The following is a 12,555-nucleotide window of genomic DNA, read 5'->3' as shown; positions in this document are numbered from 1 at the left end:
GGCCATCTATTGATTCAGTCTGGGCAGTTCCACTTACTTCCATGAAAAACATTTAACACAAATTTTATTATTTATATTTTTTTAAGAAAGAAAACAAAACCCAAGACAGGGAATGGTGGTGCCTTAGAACCTAAGCTTCCAGTCTTTTACACAGGTTCCATGCTGGTGTAACTCAATTGACTTCAGTGGAGTTACAACAGGGAAAACTGATGTAATGAATGGAGGAACAGGGCCCTAGACCAACATTTTCAAACACGGGTGCCTAAAATTAGGCTCTTAAATCCATAGTTAGGAATCACAATGGAGTGGCATGATTTTCAGAAATGTTGAGGACCCACAAATCCCACTGAAGTCAGTGGGAATTAGAGATACTCTGAACCTTTGAAAATTAGAACAATATTCAGGTGCTTAAATATGGATTTAAAATACACCTCTACCCTGATATAACACGACCCGATATAACACGAATTCGGATATAACGTGGTAAAGCACTGCTCCGGGAGGTGGGCTGTGCACTCCGGTGGATCAAAGCAAGTTTAATATAACGCGGTTTCACCTATAATGTCGTAAGATTTTTTGGCTCCCGAGGACAGCATTATATCGGGGTAGAGGTGTACTAACTTTAATTACCCAAGTTTGAAAGTATTGATTTCACCATCTCCATATATACATACATCAGAACTGTGTCTATCCAGTATGCAGAGCGATCTCATAAACAATATTTTACATCTGTGAATACAGCATGACTTTGTCACTCTTTCTGACATGGGTCTAGATTCCAGGAGGTCATGAGCTGTGCTTGTGTTAGGATACAGGGACAAGGGGAAAGGTGGATCTAAGCTAGTTTTCCACTCCCCATGAGCCTGAGATTGACCCTCAGCGTAACTGAGAGAAGCCTAAAGACTTCTACACTGTTCCCTAGGGACTGCTACCCTGGCTGGGGTTCACCAAAGAACAGTGTGCTGTGGCCTTGTTCCCAGCCATGCTCCTGAACATAGAACCTTCCCTGTGCCTTAATGGGAGGTGGAGTGAAGCAAGTGGTGGAATGCTGGCTACACTGGTTTTATACCTCTCAAAGATTTCTCTATGTCAGGGGAATCCAGTTAGGGCAACTGTCCACCCCCATTGTGCCACTGCAGTGGTGCAAATAGCACAGGATCTGGCCCATTTTGTATCATAATTTTCAAAAACAAATAACACTTGACCAGAGAGCTCTGTTCACTTTTTGTCACCTTAGAAAGACTTTCATCTGAGGTGTTATGACCACATTTAACTTCCTGTAAAGGGCCCTGTTTTGTAACTTACTCATGTGAGTAGTCCCATTAATTTCAATGGGAGAGAAATGTATAAACTGCTCTGATCAAAATTCCCATTTACTTCAGTGGGAGCAGTATTGGGCCCTTTATGGATGCATAGGTAAACTAGGACACAAACTACTTAAAATACTATTATAAATTTACTATTATCCAGAATAAATCTATCTAGGTTTATACTGTACAAAGAATTAATATAAGAATATGATGATAAATGTTTCTAAGTTAAAAACCAAATGAAAAAGACCAAAGGGATGCCAGAGATATCGAAATGTGGGATTTTCTAATAAAGTATTCCCCTAAAATAACATTTTCCCATTCCTTTCTATGAAGCAAAATGTCATCATGACTGGATGAGGCTACCTATATATACTGGGAGAGTGTGCAATCGGTTCAGTTGAGGGGCATGTCACAGAGGATGAACCAGTGCTCTCTTTTGGGACAGGCCTTGGAGCTAGGCTACAGAATGTCTGACTGACTGCTTGTGGGATTGTCTCTTGGGCTGCTGAGCTATAAGTCTCCTGAGTTCGCTCCAGTCTTTGGGTAGAGGGAATGGATGAGGGCTGGTGTTTGTCTCACTGACCACTGCAAAATTTGTAGCTTCTTGGCTAGTGTTTTTGATAAAAAGGAGTTCTGCAAAGGCCTTACACATTGTGGGGCTGTCTGACAGCTACTGGAGACCCCTGTAGGATTGCCAGATTATCCTCTGCCTGTAGAATATTTGTGGGGAGGGAACAGGGATTTGAGGCTGGTATTTCTGACACTGAACATTGCAGCTACTCTCCTTCAAGAACCCCTTATCCTCTTTCAGAGCCATCCTCTTACTCCAGATGTTGAGCAACTCCATATCATGGTCCCTATGGCTGAGTCCAGGAGCAGCAATGCCTGCTCTCATTATACTGGGGCCATGTCTATATTAGATGAACTATAGCAGCATAACTATGGCACTGTAGCTATGCCGGCATAGTATAGACACACCTTACAGCAATGAAAGGGATTTTTCCTCCCCAAGAAATGGTAGTTAGGTTGTTGGAAGCATTCTTCAATCAGCCTTTCTGCATATACACCAATGGTTAGGTAGGCCTGGCTACAGAACTCAGGGGGGTGGATTTTTCACACCCCTGAGCCTTTAGCTATGTAACTTAAATTATAAAAGTATACCAGGCCTCTAAGTGGACCTGGAGAGGCTGATGGGAACTGAGCCTGGGAAAGGAGGAAGATGAACATAAGAACAGCCATACTGGATCAGACCAAAGGTCCATCTAGCCCAGTATCCTGTCTTCTGACAGCAGCCAAAGCCAGGTGCCCCAGAGGGAATGAACAGAACAGGTAATCATCAAATGATCCATCCCCTGTCGCCCATTCCCATATTCTGGCAAACAGAGACTAGTGACACCATCGAGGCGACTGGGGAAGAGGGCTGGTAGCTCTCTGGGGACATTGCAGCACCCCTCAATCCTATGGCGGTGGCTCCACAAGGTACTGGTCCCTAATTCCTGGCCCTTCTAATATGAGTCTCTCTGCTCCTCCCATCCCTCCCCCACACCTTTGTAGTGATTTCAGGAAGTCAAATTTGGCTTCCCTGCTATCAAAGAGAAATGGTCTCAGTGGGTAGAATGCAGCCCTCTCCCTCTACTGCCCCTGGGTTATTAAGAAGGTGCAGTTGCTTTTCCCACCCCATCACCACTTTCCCTCTCCCCTTGCCTTCATCTCTCCTCCTTGGGGTTTATTTTATTATTTTTGGTTTGGTTTTGTTTGAGAGTTTTATGCCTATCAGAGGACCTTTTCTTTCTTTCCCCTGCCAACCAACACACTGAGGAATCAACTGCAAAACGGCCACTCTGGGACTTTCTGTTCTAAGTTGAAATGATGAAATTTCATTCAAGTTGAACCTAAAATGTTGCACTTTTCCCTTTTGAAAGTCTTCTCTTTGCAACCATGAGAATTTTTTATTTTGCACAAAATTATGAAGTCTCGACACTTCCATTTCAGAATAAAAATTATTTCAAATTTTTGAAATTTTTCACACACTTGATATTCTGCTCCTCAACACGCTCGAGTCATCACAGCAGAGCGTAGCATGGAAGACGATTGCTAGCAATCTAGCTCAACACATATATCTTGCAAAGCCTTGAACTAACAAGGGATGGGTAATAATCAGTGCCCAGAAATATACTTGTATTTTGAATGTGTATTACTCTGATACTACTCCGCAATATCTGGAGTAGAAAAAAATGTGTAATGGAGATAGTAGGGCTGAAATGTGAATTGTAAAATGCTAGGGAATAAGGCCAACAATAGTACCTTATTCCCTAGCATTGGAAAAGACAAGGAAAGACAGTGGAAAGACAAGGCTTATTTTCTTTTTAAAATTATTTTATTATAGTGACAGGTGTCCACACCCTTTCATGAGAGAGTCATAGCAGACAATGCAGCAAAGAGTCCTGTGGCATCTTATAGACTAACAGACGTATTGGAGCATGAGCTTTCGTGGGTGAATACCCACTTGGTGGGATGTATTCACCCACGAAAGCACATGCTCCAATCCGTCTGTTAGTCTATAAGGTGCCACAGGACTCTTTGCTACTTTTACAGATCCAGACTAACACAGCTACCCCTCTGATACATAGCAGACAAAGTGCTTCCATTAAATTAGTCACATTTGTTATTTATAGGTATCAAAGAATTCAAAATACCCTATAGCTATATGCCCCTCAAACCTACACAGTCAGAATATGTTGTTGCTCTAAGTTTATTGAGTCATAATTCATTTGCTCTGATAAACTAACAGCTAGCTCCTGAATTCTGATAGACTCATAGGTTTCTACAAACATATTGCAATGCTCACTCTTGTTTAACGCTTTTTCTAAAATTGATCAGTACTACAGCTGATTAAATTATAGCAGATTTGTACAGTGTGCTAGAAAACACATTTCCTCAATAGTTTGTTTTTCCTATTCTCTTATATTTAAGTTGTCATACCATGCCTATTGCTGTGATTTTTGAGTATCTTACGGAAGTCTTATAGCACATTACCAGCTATCCCAATGTAGTAGTGCCACCTCACTTTGGAATTACAGGAATCTTGATCTGCAGCATCAGACGTCATTTCCTTGCACATGCCCTGATAAATACAGACTAATGGACATCCTTGGGGTAAATATTAAGATTGCAGAGACTGTCCTGATGGCAAGAGTCCTGAAAGTAAATACAGCTATGCATTCACCCCAAGGACATGTGATTATTATTTTTGTTATATTTGTACTGTGTAGTGCTAAAATAGCTAAAATTCTGCTAGCATTTCCAAACAAAATCTACTTTTGTGAGATTTGTAACTCAGCCATAAAAACTTGAATTAGGATGTTTTAACCCCATTTATGTTTTCTCAAATCAGAAACAAATTTTATTAATGGTATTGTATTAGCAAAAGTCCCAGATACCTTAATATGCCTCTGCCTTCTTCCCCTTAAACAAGTTTGTGCCAAGGGGCTTTCAACACGATCTATCTATCGAGGCTTTCATACAGTGCTCATCATTTGGTATGTGATTGTCCAGGGCAGACGGATCATCGCCATTCTTTAGCCATCTTTATATTATACCAAGTGAGACTATCCTACTGGTATGAGGTCTTCACCTGTCTCTTACTTCTAAACAGGCTTTTCTTCATTTAATCTCTTTCTTGCTTATCTCGAATGAAAGTAAATGTGGGTCTCAATTCGGGATTGTTGGGCTGTCCTGTTCTACCACCTTCATTGCTAAAACTGCTAAATCCTGAAATTGAAGCTACTGAAATATATTATTTTTATTTTAAAAAGTGTCTCAAATCATTATATGTTTCCTGCTATAGTACTTCCTGGTCTGTGTCTCACATCCACCATAAAAAGCAAAACACTCAGCCTTTCTTCTCTTTCCTCTTCCCTGAACCAGGGCTCAGTGGTATGCCTCCCAAGTGCACCCAGCCCCTGCTGAGCCGAGGAATGAGACTAGGAGGACAAGAAGCTGACTCGCCTAGATCTCCTGCATGGTGTTTTACAGCTTTGCACAGAGCAGGCCTAGCTTGCTATTCTCTTCTTCTTTTGGACTTTCTCCTCCTCTTTGTCTTCATTATGACATTTGTTCAGGTTTTCTACCTTAAGGCTCCTCATAGTACTTCCTGCCTGTGGCAGAAGGTGGGGGCTGTTGCTGGATGTGTAGATTTTCTCTATCTTTGCATGCGTGTCTTTCTCTCCCTCATGTTTAATCCTTTGCTATTTCTTGTTTTCTTTTCCTCAGTTTTCTCCTCTCCCTTCCTCCAATATTTTCTTCTCATTCTCATTCTCATCTCCATTCTCTTTCCTCTGTTTGTATCCTTAACCTCTCCTTTTCCTTCTGCCCTCATGCCTCTCCCAGTCTCCCATATCTCCATCTCCTTTTTCCCAATTTTCACAATTCTTCTTGCCCTGTTTTTCCATTCATGTCCTTCCCTGCAGCCTCAGTTAGTTCCTCTCCCTCATCTTCAGCCTGCAGGGATTAAGTTATCAGAATTAGGTCTCAAATGCTATGAGGTGCAAAATACTCACCGTCACCATTGGCTTCAAATCCTAAGAAGTGCCATGATAACTGAAAACAACGGGGGCTGTGCGTGCACAGCATTTGGCCCATTAATCAAGAAGAACTTATTGTCATAAATAAAACCTGTTTGAAGATAGAGTTTTAAATTCCTGTGAGCCATGTGCTAGTAGCAGGCAGTCTTTCTGAAAAGTAACATCCCTTGTAAAAAACTCCAAGATCCGAGCACTCCCACACTTTGGGAAAGTTTGGCTCTGGGTCTGAACTTTAAGGGTTAGGTCCATTTGTTGTAAAAAGACTTTAAAAGTCTTAATCCCACGTTCATATTGAGTTAACAATCATTAAAAGAAGTTTACTATTTTAAAAGTTATGGTTTAATGTAAACGATAGTTAAAGATTTTATTTTGGTTGTAAAGCCAGTACTAGAGCAGAAAGATCTGCAGTATCTTATATACAGTGACAAAAATGATGTGAATTTTCATTAAGTTGGCTACCATAAGTAGAAGGATCAGAAACATGGCTGAGTCATACTTTATGCAGTCATGATGAACTCCACATATCTGTACATCTCCAATCCTTTTATATTGCAAAATTAACACCTTTGCAATTATTCTGCATCCGGTAAAGAGCTTTGAGATCTGTAATTACCAAGCAAGTCTAAGGCAGTCGCACACAATGTGAGTGTGACACTTCCCCAATTATTTATGAGTCTAAATATCAAAGCTCTGCTTGTAATACTCTCTCATTCACCTATGTATCCTGGGCTATGAGTAAAATGAGGCAAGGATGTTTGTCAGGCAATTTATTCTCTGTAGTTGTGGCAGGATATAGAAGTGCCTCCGTCAATATTTGAGAGAGGAAAATAGGTACAGTTTATGTAGGACAAATAGCACAAGACTGAGTTGCTCTGGGATTTTGAGTACCTTGCAGTAGCTGGGTTGCCATGCTGTAAGGAGGAAGTTGGGGAGAGAAGTTGTATGAGGCAAAACTAGGGACCCCCCCCCTCATTTGGCAGACAAAGGGAACTTGGAATCCATCATATTTACTAATGTACTTGGTGCCAGTTCTTGAAAATCTGGTACTGAATCTGCAGAATAGGTACTGTATACAGAAGAGGTAGAACTACCTTCTGTAACAAATCCAAAGGTCCTGGCCATAGTAGGGGGGTTGTGTCTGTCTATATTTGGCTGTAGCGTGGAAGGGAACATCTACATAGGTCCTAACTCTGTGTGTGTCTGCATTAATCCTGGCCACAGTTGGAAGGGTTGTCTGCATTGTGTGTGTGTGTGTGTGTGTGTGTGTGTGTGTGTGTGTGTGTGTGTGTGTGTGTGTGTGTGTGTGTGTGTGTGTGTGTGTAAATTCATAGTAGGGATGGGGTGTCCACACAAGACTGAGTCCTAAAGGGGACAGGAGTGTCTATATAAGTTCTAACCATAGTGGGAGGAGGTTGTCTCCATAAGTAGAGCCTTGCAAATCCACGGCTATCCACTTCATATACGCGGATGTCCATATCCATGTGGATGCGGATATCCGCGGACCATTTTTGCGGATAGTGGATCGGATGTGGATACAATTGTGCAGGGCTCTACTCACCCATTGCACCTGGCCCACAGCATCTGGGCTTGGGCAGCCTGGGGGGCACAGCACACTCAGGGCCGGCGGCCAGCACCCAGCAGCTGGGGCTGGGTGACAGGATGGAGTCGGGGCTGTCCAGCACCCATTCGCTTCGCCACTTCCTGTCCAGCAGCTCGGGCCCCTTGGGCAGTGCCAGCATCCCCACCATGGCCCTGCCTGCTGGCTCCTGGGCACTGGTGCCACCCCCGGCGATTGAGGTGGATGGGGCTCTGGCGCCCCATCCTTCAGTCCCACTGTGATGCAACATGCACTGCTACTGCTATCACTTGTGAGCTCCCAGAAGCAGCGCACAATGTGATTCTGCTTCCCCCCAGCCCCTGCCCCCACGCGGCTCCTTTTCCTCGAGACCCCATCCCTGCACCGCCCCTTCTCCTCAAGAACCCACCCCCGCGCTGCCTCTTAACCCCAGACCCTGGCCTTGCACCGCCTCTTCCCTACAAGACTCCGCCCCACTGCTTGCTCATCTCAGCCCCAACTCCCCCATGCTAGACTTGTGAAATGGCTTGCTGCTGCGGCTGCAGTGTGGATGCGCATACATATAAAAGACAGCTAGCAGATTGTGGGTCGGATCACGTTGATTCTGGCGGATGTATCTATTTTTGTATCTGTGCAGGGATCTGTGCCCATCATGAAGGAGGGAATTGTCTATAAATCTTAGCTGCACCTGCAGGGCCAGATTAAGGCAATTTGGGGACCAAAGTACATGCTCACATGAAGTTCCCAGTGGCCCTGCCTCCATGCAATGGCCAAGTTTTGTAAAAGGTATTAGAAGCAGAGGCCACCTACACAAGAGCTGTCTGCTGAACTATCCATGGAGTCCCCTCATTGGGCCAGGCTGGAATTTCTCTCTTCACCTGATCACTGCTCCCTGCCTTCATGGGTCTGTCTCAGAGGAGGGAAGATTCAGCTTCTCCTACCTTAGCAGAGGACTCTGATTGCGATTCAGTGTTTCCACGCCCTGATCGTGGGAGCCCTGGGCTCGTGGGACCCCACAACGAGCTGGTACTGAGAGTGTGCAGAGTTGGTCGATGCTATGCCCGGCTCCTGAGACAGCTCATGGTGTCCGGGAACACCATCGGGTGGTCCAGAGTCATCTATACGGAACACATCATGGGACACCGTCAATACCAGGTTGAGAAATCGAGACCGCCAGTCAGGGAAATAACCCACTTCCTTCCCTGATGAACCAAGGGACGCACCCCACTCATGTACTTATTTGCTACTGCTACTGACTTGGACTCTTAATACATTCCATGGGTGGCGTACCTGAGCCCACTTATCCACTACCACTTAAAAAACTCCTGCACCGCAATCTGGGTCTATGCTGGTTATGTGATATGTATATATCTCATGATCCTTGTAACCTGTAATCCCTCATAACTCAAGTCTGACCCCGGATGTACAGTACCTTCCCTCTTAACTTGTGTATATTTAATTTTAAACATTAACTTTAATAAAATTTACACCAGTGCAAAGTAAATGCAAAGCAGGCACCAAATGCTACCATTCTGATGGGATAGCCTTTAACACTCACTTCGCACTGATGTAAATTAGCTTCACTAGCTGCAGGACAATGGAAAATCAGGATGTGTGTATGTGTGGGTATGTCTACTCCTGCAATAAAAGATCTGTGACACAGCTGTGGCTGGCCTGGATCAGCTGACTTGGACTCCTGGGCTCAGGCTGCAGAGCTATAAAATTATAGTGTAGATGTTCGGGCTTGGGCTGGGAGAACATCTTTGTATAAATCCTGACTATAATGAGTGTACTTGTGTCAGAGAGTCAGGGTAATGGTTGCATATAACCTGCCCAAGTGGGGAGAGGATCAGGCATATGTCTTGACTGTATCATGATCTTGCTAATGAAACATTGACCATTGACTCTGTGTGTGTGTGTTTAAATCCTGCTCATACTGGGAAGGGTGTGTCTGTATAAATTCTGATCTAGGACAGAGGAAGAAGGGCAGATGGTTTCCTGCATGAATCCTGCCCACCGTGGGGAAGGACTATCTGTACAAACTGTAACTATAGTGGGGACATGGTATAATCTACCTAAATCCTGGTGCTAATGAGGAAATGACATTTGCATAAGTGCTGACTACAGTAGTAGGAGTGGGTGTCTGCATCACTGCCGTTCATAGTGGCAGGGGGTGTCCGCAGAAACCCTGATCATAGGGTTTTTTGTTGTTGTCCTGGCCTATGCTAACTATATTTACACTAAGCTGGGCAGCCTGTCAGTCAAGCCAGCTGCAGCTCCCTTCCCCACCTGTGGTGGTGGGATTTGGGGGAGGGGAGAGGAGTCACCCTTACGCAGCAATCAGGCCTAAGTTGTTCTTGGGCTTTGTTGCTATAACAACGGAGTTCCTTCCCGGGCTCGGGGCCAAGGAGGAAGTGACGAGAGGGGATTGGTTGTTGTTGGGACATGTGACCCTGGCAGCGTTTTGACAGGGCAAACAGAGCCTGGAGGAGGGGGAGCGGGGCAGGCAGGGGGATGAGTGTGCGGAGGGGACGCAGGAAGGGGTTTAGCGGGGTCCTAGCGCTGCCCAGCCGCCGGGACACACTTGTCCCCGCCGGGGCCCTCCTCCCTTCCCCCTTCTGGCCTTAGGTGAAGCCGCCGAGCTTAGCACACGCCCCCTCCCCCCAGTCCTGCTCCAGCGCTTGGCAACGCCTGGGGTGGATGTGATGCGTGCGGCCCGTGCGGCCGGAGGCAGAGAGGTGCCAGGCGGCGAGGAGGGGAGTTAGTCAGCAGCGCGGAGAGGCGGCGGAGCCATGGAAAACAGCCCTCTGCGGCAGCAGCGAGAGGGAGCGGAGGGGGCCGTGGCGGGGGGGAGGCAGAAGTGAGGCGGGCGGGCGAGCGGAGGGCAGGGGCGGTGCCGGGGGTGTCGTGGCGCTGCCGGGGCAGGTATCCGCTCCCCTCAGCCGCCGCCCCACACTTCCCCGGCCTCGGCCTGGGAGATGAGCCTGTGACATCCCGCGAGGGAGGGAGAGGGGCACGGGGCACGGCAGGCGAGCAGCGGCTGTGGCCGGGCGCGGAGGGGGAGATGAGGGCGGCATGCGGCCGCCCACGGCGCTAGCCAGGTGCCGGCGCAGGGCTAGCCCGCCCCGCAGGGGGCGGTGATCGGAGGGGGTGTCTGTGTGACAGGCGGAGCGGGCTGCGCAAGCCCTGTCAGACGCGGGCAGGTGGGGGGCACTGACAGGGAGCTGGTAGGGCGGAACGGCTGTGCCGGCTGGTACGAGTCCCCTCCTCCCCCAGCGCAGTATGCCAGGAGCGGGGCTAGGCGGGCAGGCGGAGCGGGGTCGCTCGTGAGCGGAGGGCGTGAGAGAGACGAGTCCCAAATCCAGGTCAGCCCTGGCTGGCTGAGGGGGCAGCGAGATCAGCCGGGGCACTGACTGCGCTAGGGGGCGCGGGGAGGGGGCTGCCCTCTCTTCCAGCCCCTATCGCGATCGATGGTGTGAGGGGCTGCTGCTAGCCAGGAGCATTTGTGTAGAGGAGGGGAAGGGCAGTTGGAGGGGTCTGGCGTCTTCCCCCTCCTGGAGCAGGTAAAAAGGAGTGGACTCCAGGCAGCCTGGGCTGACATTGCCTGTGGCGGCTGTGACTCAGAGGCTCTTTCTGCTGGGGGGTGAGTTTAGGTGGCAGTGGTGTGGGATTTTACCCCGGCAGGTTATAAATAGACCTGCTCAGACGCTGTGTCAAGGAAGGACACATTGGCAAGTTCCAGAGAGAGAGAGAGACTGGCTGTGTTTAGCTTTTCTCCGCAGACAGCTGCTGCCACCACAATGAATGCAAGGAGGAGGCCTAGCTGTTAGCAGCAGGATCTTGTAAGCACTAGGGAGTGGAGTGCTGGGTTTTATTTTATTGTTTTACACATAAATAAAACTAGCCAGAGAGAGCATCAGAGAGTCTTCGGAAGAAGAACGACGAAAAACCTTATAAGCTCATTTCAGAGATCTGGGAAGAAACAGACTGGGAGTGAAAATGAAGCCAGAAAGAGGTAAATGATTTATTAAGAGTTTATTTTTTTTCTAATTTTAGAAACAGCCTGTTTTTTAAGGCCTTCCTATATTATCACTGATTCTGGTTGAGGGGAAAGGAAAGAATACCGCTGCTGCTTTGGTTCAGTCCAGGAAATACTGAGAAGGGTATAATATAAGGTAAGGTGTAGTCTGAAATTAATTGGACAGAACTGGATATTGTTAGTGGGTTGTTTTTTTTTAATTCTGCTGTTTAAATGGATTAATTTTACCAGTAGAGCTCAGGGAAAGGAAGCAGAAACTCATTGTAGTAAACACCTTTTGCCCTGGGAGATAGTATCAGTTAAACATCAGAGTTGTATTCAGACTATTATCAAAGAGTTGCAACATTTTAAACAAAGAAATCAGTCACAGATACAGTCAGCCATCATCGGGCAATCCTGGCATAAATCAGGGATATGTAAATGCAGGTAAGTGCAGCCCAGAAACACATCTAAAACAACTATAACTGTTAAAGAATATTTATTTAGGTTTGATACAAGAGATTCTTTTAGTCGGGTAAACAGTAAGCAGCAGGTTGAAATAGTCATACTGTTTGATCATATTTTTGTATGACTAATCCATAGGCAAAATAAGGTGCACTGAGAATGTATCTGTTTCTATCACTTCAGCTCTTGTATACAGTATAACAACAGCTGCTGATGCCCCTAGAGTTAAAAATATGTCATGGCTTCTCTTCTAAACCATATTATTGGCGTATATTGCTGTAAAAATTTGCCTCACTTAGCCAACAAGCAGGCTGTGAGAAAATTTTATTATTTGTCATACTAAAGAATTTTCAAAAAATCTTGCATAGCTGCTTGTATAAATTACTTTTATTTTTTTTCTGTTTTGCCTGCTGCTATTTTTTGTTTAACTTAACTTCTTTTTAGTTTTAAAAACATATGTCTCTATTTGCCTGTACTATGAATAACTTTTTTGGTATTTGAGAAGTGTTTTAAAATAGTCTAGATATTGAGTGTTAAACATTAATATGCATGTGCAGTAACTATTTCCATTAAGCTTTTTATGATACAGTTGTTAATATG

General features: G+C 45.7%; 1 protein-coding gene across 2 annotated transcripts in view; it reads left to right on the top strand.

Moving 5' to 3' along the window:
• The first annotated feature begins 10,352 nt into the window (after window positions 1–10,352).
• FAM214A (family with sequence similarity 214 member A) overlaps window positions 10,353–12,555 on the top strand; it is a 62,003-nt gene continuing 59,800 nt past the window's right edge. Inside the window, exon 1 of one of the 2 annotated variants that reach the window (XM_039491894.1) lies at window positions 10,353–11,487. In XM_039491894.1, coding sequence (XP_039347828.1) covers window positions 11,472–11,487 — 16 coding nt within the window. In that variant the 5' untranslated portion in view covers window positions 10,353–11,471. Of the gene's footprint in view, window positions 11,488–11,516; window positions 11,648–12,555 lie in introns of those variants that run through there. The other variant, XM_039491895.1, reaches the window with a different exon arrangement.

Source organism: Mauremys reevesii, linkage group 10, assembly GCF_016161935.1.
Source record: "Mauremys reevesii isolate NIE-2019 linkage group 10, ASM1616193v1, whole genome shotgun sequence".
Classification (NCBI taxonomy): domain Eukaryota; kingdom Metazoa; phylum Chordata; order Testudines; family Geoemydidae; genus Mauremys; species Mauremys reevesii.
The sequence above is the reverse complement of the archived record's forward strand: the minus strand, read 5'-3'. Positions and strand labels throughout refer to the sequence as shown.